The following is a 20739-nucleotide window of genomic DNA, read 5'->3' on the forward strand; positions in this document are numbered from 1 at the left end:
CAGAGCCCAACATGGGGCTCGAACCCACGAACTGCTGTCACACACTCTTGACGCACATACCTCCTCCATGCTGGCATCCTGAGCCCTGGGCATATATTTGGGCCTCATACCCATCACGAAGCCCTAACCATTCCTATGTCCATTTTCCAGGGGAAGAAAATTGAGCTTTTACAGAGGACACTCACCTATGCAGAACGAGCTGGCATCAAATCCAGCTCGGACTGCAGCGCGTGGGCTCTTAAGGGAAAGCCTAACCAGAACGTTAGCCTGCTGGACAGAACTGGGAGACTCACACTGTGAGGATCTTGCCCAGACAACGCTGAAAGGCGATGCTAGTCACTATTCTATTTTTTTTTCTACTATTCTATTCTCATACTGATTCAAGAGGCACCTCTCGGGGTGCCTGGGTGGCTCAGGTCATGATCTCACAGTTCGTGGGTTCGAGCCCCGCATCGGGCTCTGTGCTGACAGCTCAGAGCCTGGAGCCTGCTTCGGATTCTGTGTCTCCCTTGCTCTCTGCCCCTCCCCTGCTTGTACTCTGTCTCTCTCTCAAAAATAAACATTAAAAAATTTAAAAAAAAAAAGAATAGATCATCTTCAATTCTGTGTTGTACTCGATCAGGCAATGGCCATCCTTTTGGAAATGACCTCTCTTAACTAATAATCTTACAGCCCAGACTAAGACAATGCTAGAATATAAGAATCAGCAGGGGTATAGCTGTTTGGATGCTGTAAAAAACATATACATGTTAACTATATTCAAAACCCATAATAATCCTGGGAAGTAATCAGGGCAGATGTTACAATCCCATGTTGCTCCCCCCAAAATAAGACTAGTCATGTTGTCCTCGATCTCTCAAGGCTACTATAACATCAGAAGAAAAAAAATCAAATTCAACTTGTCTGTGTAGAAAAACAATAATTGCTTTTAAAAAATATCTTTAAATATAGAACAACAGAACACTTAAGTAGACCATCCATCATCCCTAACCTACAAAAATATACTGGTCAAAATTAATACATGTTAATTTTACTTTATATTCTGAAGAGAAGAAGACGGCAATCTGACTTCAGACCCGTGTGGCCCAGGATGAGGTCCCAGGCCCCTTATGGTCCACAAAGATGGTACTGGGAATCTTTTAGCTATGCTTAATATTTCAGAGAGCCTAACTAAAAATTTTATATTTTCTCTCACATAATTAGGCCACCCAGACTAATTAAAATCACAAATTTTTCTCTTGGCTAGAATTTTGATAATACCAGAAATCACATGATGATCAGAGGTCCTGATTGGTGTTTGATGATATCACAAAAATTCTGAGATGTGCAAGCAGGATCACACTGTGACTTACGCCCCACACCCAACTAACTCAACTCCTAAACAGCCAGCATAGCAAGAAACCCTAGTCAGGAGTCTATACCCTCCACTCCTTCAAGACAGAACTGTGTGCTGTAAAAGTCCATGCACACAGTTGGGTCATACAAAAGGGGTCCTTGATTAAAGGGCTGGGAGTCACTGGCCTACCTCTAAAGGCTATTGGTTCTCAGATAGAAGTTAGGGGTTGGTGTAAAGGGGTATATACTGACAGGGTTCCTTCCAGTAATGAGGTGAGAGATATTTCTCACCACAGATTAAGGAACTCTCTAGGTCCAAATAAAAACAACATAAGGAGCACCTGTGTGGCTCAGTCGGTCAAGCTTCTGACGCTTGATTTGGGCTCAGGTCATGATCTCATGGTTCATGAGTTCGAGCCCCGTGTCAGGCTCTGTGCTGGTGGTTCAGATCTTGCTTGGGTTCTCTCTCTCCCTTTCTGTCCCTCTCCCCTACTCTCTCTCTCTCTTGCTCTCTGAAAATAAACAACAAAAAACCACATTATAAGATGATTAATAAGAATTTTAGCCCTCCCATATATGAATGTACTTAAATATTTTTACCACCTGTCATAGAGTATTAAAATGAATGCATTTAAGAGAAAGGAGGGTTCCCAAGGGAGGGGTGAAGGAAATGAACACTCTTCATCACCACTTCCTTTATGAGATTTGCCACCTGGAGTAGCAGTAACTAGCTGGAGAGCACAGACTTTGGAGTCAGCAGATGAGGGTTTGAATCTCAGTTCTGCCACTATGAGCGGAGTAGTGCTGGGCACACAGTTGCCTAGTATCTTTGAGCTTTGGTTTCCAGATAAAGAATGTAGGTAACACCTCCCTCCGCATAGAGTGTGGTATTGCTGACAGAGCACCGGATTACAAATCAAGAACCCTTTCCTTCTGATCCCAGTTCAGACGTTCACTTGAAGTGCATCCTCGGGTAACTTGACTCACTCCTCCAAGCTTTAGTCTTCTTCCTTATGAGTAAATAACACCACTTGTCCTTCCAATCACATGGGCTGGTTTTGAGGATAGGAGCAACGGAAAAAAAATATCTTACGGATGATAAAGCAAATACACTAATGCAAATTTACTATCAACAGAAACAAAACTTAGGCAATATTGTTTTTGCTCAGATTAAGTTATCATTTCTGAACCAAATCTGCCAAGAATTACCTTGTTTCTTTGCCTGCTGAAAGAGGAGAAACGTAACAGGTTTTATTCCAGTTACGGAACAGGCGCTGTGGTTGTATGTGAGCCACTCTGTTTGTAGGGTGCCGACTGTAACCATCCTCAGCTCCAGCCTGTCGGGATCACCCGTCCCCTGTGGTGGTTACTGTTTCTGGGTTGCTCTTTAGAGATTGCAGTTAGCATTCAAGGTTTTGTTTCAATAGTTGCAAGGTAACCTTGGCAGCTGCTCGCAGCCATCTTGACATCAGCAGGGAAGAGTGAAACCAGAGCTGAGAAAAATCACAGAGAAAAAGCCACTGCTCTGACGATATCACAATACTCTGGACTAAATCATGTCCAAAGCTAGTGTGCTTCTGGGCTTTTTTGTTAGGTGAGGCAATAAATTTTGAGGGTTTTTTTTTTCCTGTTCTTGCAAGTAAAATAATCTTAAGAAATACACCATATAACATTGAGCAAGTTTCATTAACCCTCTCAACTTCACTATCCTGATCTACAATGGGGGGTAAAATAATACCTATCACACACAGGGCTGCAGTGAAGTTCATCAGTGCTTGAAGAATGTTTAGCACGGTGCTTGGTACAAAGTAAGCCCTCAATAAATTGTGGTTATTTGTATTATGTTTGGCGCTCTACACATTATGCTAAATGCTTTCAGTACAACACCTTCCTTAAGCATCATGTCAACCTCACAACAATCTTTTTTCTTATATAATTTTTTTTAAGTGTTCCTTTATTTCTGAGAGAGAGAGAGGCAGAGTGTGAGCAGGCGAGGGGCAGAAAGAGGGAGACACAGAATCCGAAGCAGGCTCCAGGCTCTGAGCTGTCAGCACAAAGCTTGACGAAGGGCTTGACCCCACGAACCGTGGGATCATGACCTGAGCCAAAGTCGGATGCTTAACTGACTGAGCCACCCAGGCACCCCTACAAGGTAGGATTTCTTATCCCCATTTTATAAATGAAAAGAAAAATGAGGGTTAGAGACTTGAAGTGACTTGTCCAGGGTCCTATGGCTACAAAGAGGCAGAGATTTCATAACATATAACTGTTTCTCCTTTTTTATTTTTTTCATCATCCTTTGCCCCGGTGATGTGAAGTGTACATCATCAGTAAAATACCAATTCGATACCTATGTCAAAAATCATTAGTTACCAGAGACATAGCAGTAAATACACATATTCTTTTTGAATTTAGTGTTAGAGGAAATGACCCGGATTACAGGGGAGTTTAGATTGAATTTGTGCCTTGTATTTACTGGCATCATGGTCCTAACAACTGAGAAACTAACCAATGACACCTAAATCCTATAGGCACATGAAAAGCCCTGTCAGTATGGTATGCAACTAAATGCAGAGCTTAGAGGTCTTTTCCATATAGAACTTAGAGCATATGTATACATATTACATGCAACTATTTAATTTCTCCTAAAACCCTGAACCAAAATGTAACATTTCTTTTGTATTTTGATCCCATGGGTTAAAAAAACATCTTTTTCACAGGCACTATAAAGGAATTCTCTTGATACTTTCTCTGTTCCTTCCGACATGTCAACTTATATATGTTTCTAGGAAGTCCAAACAGTACAATTAGATGTGATAATGGGATGGAAGGAAATATCGACTAGGGCCTCCACGACACTATTTTCTCAGGAAATATACAGGGAAATCTGACGGCGTGTCTTACTGTTTACCTCTAGGTGACATTCTCCAAACGTCTTTACACGTTATGGAATGCCTCAGACAGGACTGCAATGACTACAACAGTTAATCTGAACCTCCTCCTTACAAATGTTATCTTGTGTGCAGATCAAGAAAGTCCTTCCCACTCATCTGTAGTAAGCCCTGGAAAATATAAGCAGCAGCCCCTGAAATTCTCCTCATAACTAGGTACATATCTTGTCTAAGGAGAGGTGTCAGGACACATCCCAAATGCGAAGTCACGGGCTTTCAGAGGCAGTGGGGAGAGGCTCCACCGTCCTAAATTGCCTCACCCCCTGCCTCTTCGTGTACATTTTTTGATGGAAAGGTGTGAGAGGAGTGCCTAGAAAGTCATCCTGCAGGTAGGTGATCCTGATTTTATAATTAGGAGATTTTTACCTATACTGAAGCCCTATATGAGGACGCTAAGACACAACCGAGGATGGCATCTGTTCCCTCTGATAGCACAGTTTTAGATATCTGAGAGCTGTGGAGACAGACTGATCTGCAGCCAGACAGATGTAGCTCTGTTCTTTCTAGGTGAGAGTCCCTGGGTGTACCACATAACCTCTGCAAGCCTGCTTCTCATTGTAAAATGAGGCCACTACAACCTACCTCATGGGGTTTTGGAATAAACGGGTCCAGCTCATAGCAGACAGTCAATAAAAGATCGTTTATTTCCCCTGCAATTCTCTAAGAAACCATTTAATGTAATGTGTCTTTAGAAAAATGTCCCTACCAGGAAGAGAACCTCAACATCACTAGACTGCATCAGTTTGGGAGTACAAATAATTTTATACACATAATAATACACTTTAGAACCCTATTTCCAGATTTCCAGAATATACAGTAATTTCTGAGTACCGCTCGGGCTGTGCCTAGTGCTTCTTCTCCCACCTCCTTCCAAACTTTTACTGATGTCTGCTGCCCAGGGAGGTCAATTTGTGGGTGGTACCTTCTCCCACACCCTTAGTGGTACCCTCAGTGAGAACAGGGTGGTTGCCTTCTCTGAGAACCCCCAAGACTCCCAAATTGTAATGTCGTGAAGGAGCCAAGATGACACAACTTTGTTAGGACTTCACAACATTAGCAGCACACTGGGTCTGCAAGGAAATGACCCTACCTCCTTGTTGTGTTTCTCATTGTCACTTGGACCACAAAGAGCACTCCTTTTGCCTCCTATGAAAACAGCTTCTTCAGCTTCTGCCTAGACAGTCCTTTTTCCCCTCGGAGTCCATAAGAGAAGACCAGTAAGTTCTCAATCCCAAGGTCCCCTGTTCCACATAATCCTATCCAAGTGCAAATCAACTTCTGTCAACAGTGCTTCAGACTGATGGTCAGTTTCCCAGTTCACCATAACCACCCAGACTTTGAGCTCCAGTTTAGGTTCAGGTGGAACTCTCTCTACAACAAGAATTACTGCACATTCTGACTTCTCATCCACTAGAGGTCTGCCTCCAAATCAAAACCAAGTATGAGACAGAGTAAAACATAATACAAATTTATTCTGTGACATTTTCTTCATTGAAGATATTTTAAAATAGATTAAAATACATCAATATTTCATGAAAATACCTAGTAGAAGAAGTTAGGTAATACCTGTAATATACATGATTTGACCCTGAATATACAATTTTTGTATTTCAAACATCATTTTTTTAAAAGGAACATAAAAATGGTAAGAATTGCTGCATTCTTCATATATCCCATGTCTCATAAATTTTAATTCAACTGCCAGTTCTTTTCTCAACTATATATGTTAAGGGTATTTGCTTCTGATTTTGAATGGTAGGAGTATCCATTTTCTGTTTCTTAGCAGTGATATTTGGGTCTTCTTTTTCCGATTCTTCAAGAAAATGCTTCATGCTGAGTTTGAACAGTAATCGAGGGTCTGGTCCAGAAAGTGGTGGGCAATTACATATCTCTCTGATTTTAAGGGCCTACAAATGAAGAATACAATACTCTGTGTATATATGTGTGTGTATGTATATATATATATATATATATATATGTACATATATATATACACACACTATATATATATACATATATATACATATATATATACACACATATATAAATTTATATATACATATAAATATATACATAAATTATTCCAGTAATTCCTACTATGCTCTATGCAAAACAGTGAAATATAAGAATACATTCTATATTTTTGGAATAAAAAGTATCTTAATTACAACATGTGAAAGAGGACCATAGAGGCATTCCTGGTAAATAGTTACATTTTTATTATTTGTTTATACAATAATATATTTGAAAAAAATATCTGCAGTGACTGTCTGATGTCCTATTAGGGATAAATGAGAGGTATCTCTATGATTTCAGTCACACTAGAGCTGACTGTGAGAACACCATTCAGATTTAAAAAGATCTGAAGACTCCAAGACTTTCTCAAGGAAAGGAAAACAAGAGGATATAGAAATATGAACATATTGAAGAAAGATACATGTAACTAGGACAGTCTGAGGGAGCATTGATGCTAATAACCTACAAGATTAAGCAGATCAAAATCATGACAATTTTTAATTCCCAGAAAAACAAAATGCTACAGGAAAAGTGATCACAGAATGATGACATGGTTCAGCTGTGACTGGTGTTTACAGTTTTAAAAACAATGAATCTTGATCTACCCCAAATCACAAACAAACAGCTGGAAGAGGGAGAGCTGGATACATGTGGGTGCATGCACAGGTGTATCAGTGATAAGGGAGCCCTTCGTTCTCATCCTCTACGGGGAAAAGTAAATTGGAAATGCTTAAAACTGGAAAGTTAGGAAGTAGCAATATGACTATGTGATGGTAGACGTGGTGGGAAATACCAAAAGAATTATTTAAGAGCTGGAAATGGTTACCCTTAAAACTGAGGGCAGGTAGGGGGATTGGAGCTTTAAATAACTAGACTTGAAGATCTATGTGATTCTTTACAGTGGTTTCATAAAGGACTTTAAGACATAAAAACTAAAATAGTGAATTAAAAAAAATTTTTTTAATGCTTATTTTTTGAGAGAGAGAGAGAGAGAGAGAGAGAGAGAGAGAGAGAGAACGAACACGAGCAGGGGAGGGGCAGAGAGAGAGGGAGACACAGAATCCGAAGCAGGCTCCAGGCTCTGAGCTGTCAGCACAGAGTCCGACACCAGGCTCAAACCCATGAGCCGTGAGATAATGACCTGAACAGAAGTCGGGCGCTTAACCGACTAAGCCACCCAGGTGCCCCTAAAATAGTGAATTTTTAAAGCAAAAACATTTTATATCTAATGGGGGTTAAAAGAAAGATATTTAGGGGAAGGAGCTAGTTTAGTTTCTTATTACTTATAACTTTAATTTTTTTTTCATGTTTATTTATTTTTGAGAGAAAGAGAGACACAGCGTGAGCAGGGGCTGGAGGTGCAGAGAGAAAGAGAGAGAGACACACACAGAATCCAAAGCAGGTTCCATGCTCTGAGCTGTCAGCACAGAGCCCGATGTGGGGCTCGAACCCAGGAACCAAGAGATCATGACCTGAGTTGAAGTCAGACAATTAACCAACTGAGCCACCCAGGCACCCCACTTTTAACTTTTTTATAGTGATGGATGTTAAGGGATCTAAGTAAAGCTGGGAAGGAAACAATCAATGTTTGTGGGGATAGTAAAATTTTAGAAAGATTAGCCTACCAAGGTCTCACTGTTAAATATTGATGGGGACAGAGAGGAGGAGGGGTAGCTGGGGAGAAGACCTGAAGGCTGAAGGACAAGAGGGAAGAGGTACGTGGGTACCTGGAAAAAGAGCATTCCAAGAACCAGCAGCAGAGATGCAAGGACCAGAGATGGGAGTGTGCCTGGACTGTTCTAGAACAGTGAGGAAGCTAGCACAGCTGGAGCAGAGCAGGGCATGGGCAAGAGCAGATTATGTAGGCTCTCATAGGTCATAGGGTTTTAGGTTTTACTATGAGTGGGGCTGCCTCTGCTATTTGTGGGGTCCATGGCAAGAATATAAACACTCAGATACCATATGTTTAAATATCTAAAAGCAGTAAGTCAAGCTAATAAACTACTGTAGAAAACATGTTCTATTCTCCCACTTTGAGAAATACACATTCAAAATGACCCTGAAGGCAGGTACAAAACTAGAATTCTTGAATTTTGGAATGTGTAAGGTTGCAGGGAACCTACCCACTTCCTGTCACTGGTCTGCTGTCCACTCCCTTCTCCTATCCCTGGCTTCCTGGGCACTATGAGGAGCTTTGTGTGCATGTGTCCAAGGGAAGAGATCCACACAGGCCCAGAAGCAGGCTCAAAAGTGTTTGGGCAAGGAATTCCATTATCCCAAATACCCACAGTGCCACATGGTAGGGGCCATAGGTTCTTAGATGGGAATATTCCTTTAAGTTCCAAAGGAGAGAAGGGCATGCAACCAGAGGAAAACCAGAAAAAGGTCTTCTAAATGGGTAATGCCAGGGCAGGAGCTTAGATCTAGGAACACTTCTGATTCTGAAGAAGGCTATGGTTTACCAAAATTAAAGAGGAAAAAGCATTGAAGTGAAATTCTGTGGTGACAGGGGCCTCGTCTGAATTTTCTTTGTATCTCATAATCATCTACTGAGCATTAAAAAAATGTTCATTAAACTTAACTGAAAAATCAAGAAAACGTTTCACAACTATAGCACTGAAATAAACAGAAAGTCAGACCCTCAGCAAAATGGTGACCTACTGCCCAAACCAGAACACCTTTGAGGTAAGATGCTATTAAAACTCAACTGAGACATCAGGCACAAACTGAGCCTGCCCTGGCAAAATGGGGACACACAGTCCACTCTTGCTTTAACTCCTTTACAGCCATGCTGATGTCCTTTTCCAAGTGAGAAGCCACTATGTTATGGTTGCTACATCACATGCCTGAGACCTTCACTGGTGTCAGTAAAGGGGCAAGTATGGAGCCTAGCAAGTAACAGCTGGTAAAGCTGAGTTTAGCAATGAGAGATGCAAAGCAGCAAAGGGAAAAGCAGAATGCCATCTAATCCTTTATATTCGGTAAAAGCTTTTCTCTCTCCCCTAAGTCCTTTTATTCAGTATTTTTACATAGTTCTAAATGGCCAATAGGTACACATCAGTCAGGATACATAGTCATGATCCCTGCCCTCACACAATTTACTTTGCATTTCCCCATCACTGGGCATTTGAATTGTTTCCACAGTTTCATTTTGTTTTACTTGGCTTTAATAAATGACCCTATGAAAATCTTTGCTTAAAAAAATGTTATCACTTCCATTTGGGTTTACTTGAAGTATACCTGCCAAAAGAATGATGTGAACAGAGTATACTTTTAGTTTATACAGGACCAGACTGCTTTCTATCAGAAAGGCTTTACCAACTTATAATGTCTTCAGCATACAGGCCTATTATCTAAGTTATTCACAATCAGTATAACATAAGATTTCATGATTTTTAACTAGATAATAACCATATAATTCCAAAATTAGAAACCTTAGAAATCATCAGCTGCAGTTTACAGATTGAGGAAATTTAAACCCCAAAGAGGTTAAGTGACTGGCAGGGAACAAAAAATTGCTTGGCAAATGTTTATAGCAGCTTTATTCATAATTGGCAAACCTTGGAGCAGCCAAATGCCCTTCAGTAGGTGAATGGATAAGTAATCTGTGTTACATCCAGACAGCGGAATATTATTAAGCACTAAGAAGAAATGATCTATCAAGCCATGAGAACACATGAAGGAACGTTAAATGCATATTAAGTGAAAAAAAAATCTATCTAAAAAGGCTACATAGCATATGATTCTGACTATATACATAACATTTTGGAAAAGGCAAACAATGAAGACACTAAAAAGATCCACGGTTGCTAGGGCTGAGCTAGGAGAGAAGGACGAATTGGCAAAATATTTGTGGGGCAACGAAACTACTCTATGTCATACTGTACTGGTGAATACAAGTCACTATACATTTGTCAAAACCCACAGAATGTACACTAAGAGTGAACCCTAATATAAAGTATGGACTCTGGGTCATAAAGATGGGTCAGTGTAGGTTCACCTTCTGTAATAAATGTACCACTCTGGCACAGGACTTTGATAGTGGGGGAGACTGAGCAAAGGCAAGGGGTATATGGGGAATCTCTCCTGTACCTTCCATGAAATTTTGTTGTGAACCTAAAACTGCTCTTAAAAATAGTCTAATTTAAAAAAAAAATTTGGGAAGAGGCACAAAAGTAAGAAGACTTAGAAAAAAAAAAGGGATGAGAATCTACTTCTGTTGTTTTGTTTTTAATCCTCTTACACTACATGCTTTCGTACTAAATTTTTTGTACCACATTGTTTCTTGAGTAAATCTTTTACTGAATAAACGTACTTTTGAGATGTCTGACCTACGTTTAATTGCTAGGAAAACTATATATTCTTCATAAAGGTATTCTATGAATATTTCTACATGTGTGAATCCTCTCCTCCAACTATTGATCAAGCAAAATCCTATTAGACCATAGACATTTCTATCAAATCTTCATCTATTTTGCACAGCAAGATTTTATCACATATGTTGGTAAAATATTTTTATTTTATACTGTCCTTTCTACGTTTATTTATTACATTTCAGGGTGTCAACATCTTTTATTTTTATAAATTCAAACTATCTTATTAAATATAGCTTCATCTCCTTAAAAGTCAGCAATATTTTCCCACAATACAACAAGAATATGCCTTTCTGTTGCCTTTACTTCATTTTCTGCATTTAACTGTATGTACTCTACATAACACGTACTTAATAAATACATGGTGGATTTTAAACAAACACCTATAAAACACAAGCTATGAATAAATCATTATAATAAATGTCATAGGGAAAACACTCTTTAAGAATCGAGAGTCTAAGAGAAAGCAGGAATGTATTCTAATAACAAAAATACACACTTCTAAGAATCCCAAGGAAGATTTGGAGTTAAATATGGAATTAGCCAACCTAAGGATTCCCACTAGACATGAAAGAAACTAACATATACTGTTCATTTTCTATGTGCCTTGTCCTGTACCAGGTATTTTACTTATCTAAATTGGCGTTATGATATGAACCACTTTTAATATTTATTTTTGAGGGAGAGACACAGAGTGTAAGCAGGGGAGGAGCAGAGAGAGAGGGAGACACAGAATCTGAAGCAGGCTCCAGGCCCCGAGATGTCAGCACAGAGCCCGACACAGGGCTCGAACTCACAAACCGTGAGATCATGACCTGAGCCGAAGTCGGACGCTCAACCGACTGTGCCACCCAGGCACCCCTGATATGAACCACTTTTAAAATCTTGGGCCCGATGTAGAGTATTTGTCATTGAAATGTCTTAAAAGAGAGAGAGGCAAGGAAAGAGGGGAAAAGGCAGGACCTTACGACACAAATACTTAAGTATGTACATAAAACAGGAGATATTATCACAATTTTACAGATGAAGAACCTGAAGGTTAGATTAGGTAACTTCTGCAAAGTTAGGTGGGTGGTAGATCCGAATTAAAACCCAAAGCTCCCAAGACCGCTGCTATTTTTATTGTACTTCCCTTAAGCATCCTTTTCCCATTATCAACTATTAGTTTGCTACATGCTAAATTTCCATGAGGGAATGTAACTGCTACTCAACTGTACTGCCCAATTTTTCTATTTTTAACCCAGTATTATTTAGCCTATCTTTCCTATTATGACCTAGCATGCTATCATTTAACAAATATTCATTAAGCATCTCAGGGACTGTCACAGGCTCTATGGATACAACAGCGAACAAGGGCCTTAGGTTGTAGGGGAGGAGACAAGACAATAAACAAGTAAACAAGATCACTTTCATTGTGTACATGAAGAAACAAAACCGTGAACTTTCTTAGAGAGCAGCTGCATGGAAGAAGGGCTATTTGAGATGGGGGGAATCGAACAAAGTCTCCCAGGGGAGATGACGTTTGTGTAAATAGCTGAGGGAAGAATATTTCAGGCAAGAAGATTGAGTAGAGAAGCTGTGAGGAGGAAACAAGCGCAGTGTGTAATCACTGCAATCAAGGAAAACCTGGGGGAGAGGGACACATGAAAACACTGGAGAAGGAAGCAGTGGCCCAATCACCTGACTCAAAGACTAAGGAATTTGGATTTTCATTCTAAATTCAAGAGATGTCATTGAAAGGTTTTATGCAGGGAAATGACATTGAAAAGACCTTTCTGGCTGCTATACTGAAAACAGGCTGTCGGGGTTGAGGTAAAAATGGAGCAGGAGGATTAAACATGAGCTGGCTGCAGTGAATTGGGGGAGCGGGGGATGCTGGTGACTTTACTAGGGCGGTAGCAGCAGGGATGGAAAAGGCGAAGTCACAGGATCTTCTTGTGGGAGGACACAGAGAAAGAGGAAAGAGAGGGATCAAAAAGGATTCCTGAATTCTCTCCTGTGTTCACAGCATTGCTTTCATATGCTACCCACGTATCTGAGGATAATTTGCTTGCTCCGAGGAAATAATTATTGTTACTTGGCACTGTATGGTTTGTTGGTTCATGCCCAGTCCATAAATTCTTTTAAAGGTATTTTTTTAAATCAATTTGTGAAAACAAAATGTTCATAAAATGAATAATTAACAATGTCCCTTTTTTGAAGCTAGAGTTAATTATTCGTTGAATAACAGTTCTTCAAACTTTCAAAAAATTCTTCAAAGTAAATCCCCACCAGGCCTAGCTAGGTGCTCTTTTCTTTGCTAATTTGTTATGACTATGGATTTCTAATACAGTCGTTTTTATTTATTTGATTTAATTATACCTTACCTCTTTCCCTGAGAATTAATTTGAGGGGGTACATTCTCGTTACAATTTCTACTTCTAGATGTACCCACATAGGCAGTTCTCTCTCTTACACATACACTTATGCATGCACACATTTTAATTACTTCTGATCTTGACCTGAGCCATTAATTAACACCATCTACCTAAAAATAACATGTTCTCAAGTATTTTGGTTTTCCTGCATTTTAATTATTGTAGCTTTTCTACTGATCCTATTTATATTTTACTCTTTGTCTGTCTGATTCAATAATTTCCACTTTGACACAATTTCTAAAACAATTAACTATTAAAATTTTGTTTATTTCTACTTAATTTTATTTTCCCTGTCTGGGGCACACTGTATTTCTCAATTTCCTTTCTCTTTTTCTCTATTACTAATACAGACATTTAAATTGATAATTTTTTGACATATATGTTTGACACTCAATCCATGAAAATATAACTACAACCACTACAAAATTTTTTTATTTTAAGGCATGTTCTCTCTGTTTATGGATTTCTTTATTGTCCTACATATACAACAATTTTAATTTTCATGTATTTGCCCATATTTTAATTTTTGTTATATTAATTTTAATGTACTATGTTCTGATAATTTGAACCACATTTTTATATTAAGTATACACGTTTCTGCCCAAGTTAACGACTAATATTTTTATGAAAGTTTTGTATTTTATGTATTTGTATTTTATGAAAAAATACATCTTTTTCCTAGCATTTCGTTTTTTATGTCAGTTGAATCTTATTTTTCATATTTTCAACTCAATTCTTTGTTAATTCCTTACTTGATCTGTAGTTTTCTAAGAATAGTAGGGTGGAAGCTATAATCACAGTCATATATAAACAAACTAAACTCATACTCTATCTAATTCTTGATCGTCAGTAGATTCTGGAAAGAGAACTGCTGCTGAATACTTCGTGGCATATTGTTTTATGTGTTCCATGTATTAAAGTTTCTTCTATTTCAAAAGAAAGAAAAGCTGGTTTGGCTAGATAGCACACTCGAGTGTATTACCTCCATTGTTTGTTGTTTTATCTCTTTTCCCCTAAACTCTTATACTTCTCCAAAGTCTAAAAGGAAAAATTTAAAGTCATTCTTACTCATATGTGTCTTTAAATTTTCTCTTTATATATGGCAGCTTGTAAAATCCTGTCTTTGCAATGAAGATTAAACACTTGATAGATTTATATACCTAGGCAACATCATTTCAGGGTTTCTCAGCCATAATGCTTTGGGATTCTTCTAAAAGCCCACTCTGAGAAGTGTTATCTAAATCAAACATGTGATACAGAAATCACAGTCAAAGAAACTAAGGCGTAAGTGAAGGTTCTGGACTTTACCACTGTTATATGCAGACCGACTTGTGTCTTTTCAGTATTCTTCCATTTTTCAGATATTTTTTTTAGATGTGGATCTTTTAGTTTGGTTGTGCTATGTTCCTTTATCTCCAGCATCAATAAGTCTTTGCTCTGGGGCATCAATTCTGCTCTTCCCAGCCTCCACTGAAACTTTTAGAGCTTGTCTGCTGTATTCACAAGTTTAGCAATTTTCTGGAATGGGTGTATCTTACGTTTGTAAAATCATTCTTTCTTCTTCTGTCACTTTCAATATAGTTAGATCAGCCTTCTCATGCCAGCTTCAGGGGGCACCTAGCCTGTCTTCTCCAATGCAGTAAAGCTTTTAAATTATACCTGAGACTTGGGGTTTTTGTTTTGTGTTCTTTTCAGATTTTTCTACTCTTTGAAGTTTATCCTACTGGAAGAAAATGGGCATTTCATGGGCATTTCAGAGGCTTTTTGTGATTGTTATTTTAGATTTAGTTTAGATGAGGGTCCTTTTGGTGTTATTAGTTAAGGGCACTCAGACGCTAAATGTCTTTTAAATACAATTACCTATGATCATCTTTCTTTCCAACTATTATGTACTCATCATCATTGTGATGTTTTAAAAACCTCTCTTAACTACCTCTTAAATCTACTCTTCATGGGAGAAAAATGTGGCTGCAACATCTTTTATTCCGTTAGATTTGATTTGGTTGGTCTGAGCTCCTTCTTCATTGTTCTATATAGATTCCTCCTGAAGACGCACATACAGGTAAGCCTTTTAAGACAGAGGACAATGATAGTCCCCTCAATCAAGAAACTTCTCAGGTTGATGAAAACCTGGCTACAGAGTCCTAAAAGCATTACCCCACAATCACGTGCTGGCCATACGAGAGAAAACCATGTTGACAAAGGAAGGGTCAGGCCACCACCATTCAAATCCCTGATCAAATGTGTCAACACTAATGTGGAGCAGCCAGATTAAGGGAATCCTAATATGAAAAGCATAGCTTCACTGCCTATAAAATATTCTTGTCAAAACTTAACTTCTGTCTATAGGTATATAGACAAACAAGTGTTAAAAAAAAGAACGAATAGGCCCAAAATAGAGTCACCTCTGATAAGCCCCACATCATCAAACCAAGACTTTAACTACTAATCTAACTGCAGTTTCAACCTCTTCCAGAAATAGAATTTTAAACCAGTAAATCTGGATTTTCCTGGTCAGCACTTAGTGAGGTAATCTGCCAGACAGTCCCCTTCTGTCCCCCAAAGAAGGATGAGGTAACCCCTCTTTCCCTGTGCCCTTCTGCCTACAGAAGTCGCTATTTCATTCAGCTCTTTGGAGCTCCTTTCCATTGCTAGATGGGATACTGCCCAATTCATTAATCACTGAATAAAGCTAATTTAATCTTTAAATTTACTCAGCTGAATTTTGTTTTTTAACACAAGTTAGGTTAGACAATCTCACCAAAAAAACCAAAACAATCAATAAATATAGACTGTGGGGCTAGATTTGTTGAGCAAGTCAATGGCATGTTTAAAAACAAACAAAAACGGGGTACCTGGGTAGCTCAGTCAGTTAAAGGTCTAAATTCAGCTTAGGTCATGATCTCACGGTCCATGAGTTCAAGCCCCACGTCAGGTTCTGTGCTGACAGCTCAGAGTCTGAAGCTTGCTTCAAATTCTGTGTCCCATCTCTCTCTGCCCCTCCCCACTCACACTTTGTCTCTCTCTCTCTCTCTCAAGAATAAGCAGTAAAAAAAATTTTAAAAGAGAGAGAGAGAGAGAGAAAATAAATACAACAAGGATGATGGCTATGTGACTACTTAAAAATAACAAATCCTTCCATGTATATATAAGCCTGACAGGATGATTTGATTTATTATCTTTACTTGAAAGACAAACAGATGACAACAGAAAAAAATGTGAAAGACTTGGAAATGGGCAAAAAAGATCATCGGGGTATCCTCTCCAGTGCATCCTTCAGCGTCACCTCTGCCTTTCATGGTCCTAGAGTTGTTTTACAACTCTGTAAGTAGTAGAAAACTATTAACAATGCAAATACTTATCCACAGAAATGTAAGTGAACCATCTGGTGGAATGCAATTGATTACTGCCTCATAACAGATCAATTTTGCATTTATTTGTAAAGTCATTTCAGCATTCCTACTTGTTTATATTCTTATGGTTCTTAAATTCTCCTGTAAGCTCCCTGTAACCTATTACTGGCTCTTTCAGTAATAGTAAGTTAAAGAAAATCTCAGATATTGTTCATCTTATATTTGCGTAAGTCATGATTTTACCTTAAAAATTTTTTTTTCCCTCTAATTCATTTTCTTTCATAAACTGCAATGAAAATTGGAGTCGGATTAGTTTTTTAAGGGGTCTAAAAATTAATTATAAACAACTAAAATTTTAATAAATACAAACAATTAAATTTAAGGCCAACTTGGCACAGGTCAATTTTCTTCTAGAAAGATAAGAAAAAGTTTTCAAATAAATTTATAATCAAACACTCCTGACGTGAGAATGATATATTATGAAATGGCTGTATTTTATTCCCAGTAACAACTGAAGTATTTATGCAACTGCTAGTGCACATCAGGACTCTTCTGGGCTCTATATATCAAGGAAAACAGTTATCAATTACTCACTCATAAAAAATAAAACTATAATAATTAGGTTTTAAAGAAAGAAAAAAAAACAGGAGAAAAAAACTATTGGCCACAGAAGCTTTATAATTAGGTTAAAAGCTTCCTTTGAAAGTAGAAACCAAGTCATTTCAAGAGGAAAAAAAAATCACCTCCAATTTTTTAATGTTTTCTAAAGATATCATACTTTTCTTTCCTCTAAAAGCATTTTTTTTTCTAATAGCCCATTCACTTCAGCCTCAAGTAGATACACATCACATGCACCATAATGTTTTTTTAAGGTTTTAGACAATGTTACTGTCAGGCTTCCTGGCTTTATATGATTCAGAGGCCAATTCAATTACAGCAGCTGCTATGATATTTGCCTTTTCCTCCACACTCTCCACGTCAGACAAAATGAAATTCTGTAAGGTGAACAGTGTATGCTTGTGTACACTGGCCAACAACGACATTTCACTTCAGTGTTAAACACCCGTATTTCCTAACGCGTGAGATGTGTAATATTAACGATTTATGCATTTACTTTGTCCAATTATAAATGCATAAGAGAGATTTACAGGAGTTCAACTCCCAGCTTCCTGAAAGTTTAAAGAATTCAAGATAAAATGAGATTAAAATGAATGCATTTATAGCCTGCTAGTAGCTATAAAAACTGAATGTGGTAAATTTGAACATCAAGATTTAAAAAACAGTTTAAAAATAAGGCTGACATTGAAAGCTCTAAGAAACATTAAGAAATAAATCTTATTCAAAATTATTATAATAATATAACCCCAAACAACAATAAGGCCATTGAAATGTTTTTCCTTTATATTCTGTCATTCTCCACCTCTTCCCCCTAACCAAGAAAAGGATGGCAGAGAGTAAGATGGTGAGAGAAACAGAAAATAAAAAATTCAGTCTAAATGCTTTTGGTTATAAAACAAATCTTACAGGTAAATTTCTACCCTGGGTTATCTTACAATTTCCCTTATTCACATCTATTCATCCATATTTTATAACAGTCTTTATAGGAAGAAAGTTAAATAACGTTATCTCTCTCAAGGACAACTTATGTTATACATAAATTTAAAATCTGAACAGTGTAAGTAGAATTTTAAAACTGTCATACCACTAAACATCAACAGGTTGATGTAACATCTGTTCTTCAATTTTTCACCCAAGTTGTTATGGTAACCAAAATACGTGGAGTATTTGTTTCCTAAATTTAACTGATTATTTCAAGTAAATAAAATTATAGCATATCAGCTTATTAACTACAAATATTATTAATACTATAACCCTATACTTATCCTTTTTAAATGCTAGTGAATTATATTTAATAGGCATTTCTACATGCTTTATACACATTAAAAGAATAGCAAGGGTATATATTTTTTCTAACTTGGGGGCATTTTCTTGATTTAAAAGCAAAACAACAAAACAAATAACTAGTCTATTTTCTAAACAATATACTAAAGTACTTCAAAATTATACGATTTTAGTGCTTTGTAGGAGCTATAGATCACATTCTTTCCAAACATAAGTCAATCCTATTACTCTTCTAGTCCCCTGCTCAAAATTTTCCACTGGAGGCCCATCTGTGAGCAAAATCCAAAGTCCTTATGTTGACTACAAATCCCACGTTCTCCCTTGCTTCCCCATCCAGCCACACTGGTTTCCCTGTAGTCTCTCATATACACCAGGCTCACTCCTGCCCTAGGGCCTTGTAGTACTTACTATTTCTTCTGCCTGGAAAGCTGTTGTCCTAGGACATTTATTTATTCAATTCTTTCATTTATTTCAATTCTTCATTCAAATACCATCTTCTCAGTGAAACCTTCTCAGACTGGCCCCATTTCAAAGAGCTATTCCAACACCTCTACCACCTGTGCTCACACGTTATCTATCTGCTATGGACTGAACTGTTCCCCCTGTCCCAAATTCTTACATTGAACCCCTAACCTCTAATGTTATGACAGTATTTAGAGATGGGGTTTTGGGAGGTAATTAAGTTTAGATGAGGTCATGAGCGGGGAGCCCTCATGAAGGGATTAACATGCCCTTACAAGAAAAGAAAGAGACATCAACACGCTATCTCCCCCCATGTAAGGACACAATGTTCTAGAAGGCAGCCATCTGCAAACCAGAAAGACCTTACCAGAAACTGAATCTGCAAGAAAATTATTGGATTTCTGGCCTTCAGAATTATGAAAAAATTAATTGCTATTGCTTAAGCCAGAACCTTGATCTTGGTCTTCTAGCCTTCAGAACTGTGAAGAAATTAATTTCTGTTGCTTAAGCCACCCAATCTCTGGTTGTGGCAGCCCAAGCTAATACATTGTTCTTCTTGTATTTTCCTCATCAACAGTCATTACTAATATGCAATGTATCAGTAATTTATTCTGTACATTACTAATTAATGCTATTTACTGTCTGTCTCCCTTTACTGCATACATAATAAGCTTCATTAGGGCAAGGTTTTTTGTCTATTATGTTCATAACATCTATGGTCTGACATAACATGTAATCAATAAATATTTGTTGAATGCACAAAATACAGATTTTAAAATAAATGTTGATATGCTATGGTAGAAAATAATACATTTCTTTGATGATATTCAAGGAATCCAATAAGAAATATATAATCTTTAATAAGCTAAATTTTTTTAGAAAATAAAAATTATCAAAATTTGGGTTCTCACAGAACCAAATCATTTACTTTCCTGATTTTCCTGATCTTTTCTCCTCTTATAAATCTGATTTACCAGAAGCTCAATCTTTATCCTACTAATTAAATAGAGAAACTACCTTATACAGTTAACTCTGTCCAGCATCTTTTTCTCTGCTTACTTCCTAAGTGAACTCATCCATTCTGCTTCAACTATAACATTTTCAAGTAGCTCTGAAATCCTCATCTCTTGCCTAGATTTCTTTGTCCTATGGCGCGGTATTCCCAACTATCTTTGAGATGTGTATCACTTCAGGGTTACTGTCAGCAATGTCAAAGACAGAAGCTTTAGATAGAATATAACACTGCACTCACTTAAGTAAAAAACAAAACAAAACAAAAAAACAACAAAAAACCAAAAACCAACGACAACAAAAAGTAGTCTTTATTAGTAGTAGTCTATAGATTCACATAATTCTATATACTGCCTGAGGAACTGCTTTCTTTCATTACAGAAATTAGACTTACAATGTTAGGGAATTCCAATCTCTGAATTATGACTATGTATTCTAATTAACAATATACTCTTGTACTATCAGTTTCACTTCAACCACTGAATTATTCCCAATATTGTAGTAGAGTTTTATTACTTTCAAATTGAATTTAATCACTTGGGGGGAAAATATAAGAAATTATATGAGGTTTTCAAATTAAGTTTCTAAACTAGGATAGTTTATTTTTAGAAGAAAAAAATCTCCCAGTGTTTTTCATCATTGGTTGCCAAATAACATTTGCTTCTCCAATCACTTTTCCTCATACTTACTAATCAATTCATTATTATTTTAAAGACTTCTCTAAAGCATATTTCTTACAGACTTTAGGACAGGCTTCAGATGAAAGTTGGCTAGAAGTCATTATTCACTTTATGCAAACCATATACTTTTAGAATTTCACTGAGCAAATATGCAAAGAAAAGAAATTCTGAAAGAAAACCATGTGGTTATTATGACTTTAGAGACAGGCTAAACCTCCCAAGGTGGTACAAGGTCCCGG

The 20739-nt window shown here is 37.5% G+C and overlaps 1 protein-coding gene across 4 annotated transcripts in view; it reads right to left on the minus strand.

The window, feature by feature from the left end:
- Positions 1-2440: 2440 nt before the first annotated feature.
- Positions 2441-20739, minus strand: part of OMA1 (OMA1 zinc metallopeptidase) — an 81428-nt gene continuing 63129 nt past the window's right edge. For 3 of the 4 annotated variants that reach the window (XM_043575106.1, XM_043575109.1, XM_043575107.1), the window contains one exon: positions 5739-6193. In XM_043575106.1, coding sequence (XP_043431041.1) covers positions 5981-6193 — 213 coding nt within the window. In that variant the 3' untranslated portion in view covers positions 5739-5980. Of the gene's footprint in view, positions 2829-5738; positions 6194-20739 lie in introns of those variants that run through there. The other variant, XM_043575108.1, reaches the window with a different exon arrangement.

This window comes from Prionailurus bengalensis, chromosome C1, assembly GCF_016509475.1.
Source record: "Prionailurus bengalensis isolate Pbe53 chromosome C1, Fcat_Pben_1.1_paternal_pri, whole genome shotgun sequence".
NCBI lineage: Eukaryota > Metazoa > Chordata > Mammalia > Carnivora > Felidae > Prionailurus > Prionailurus bengalensis.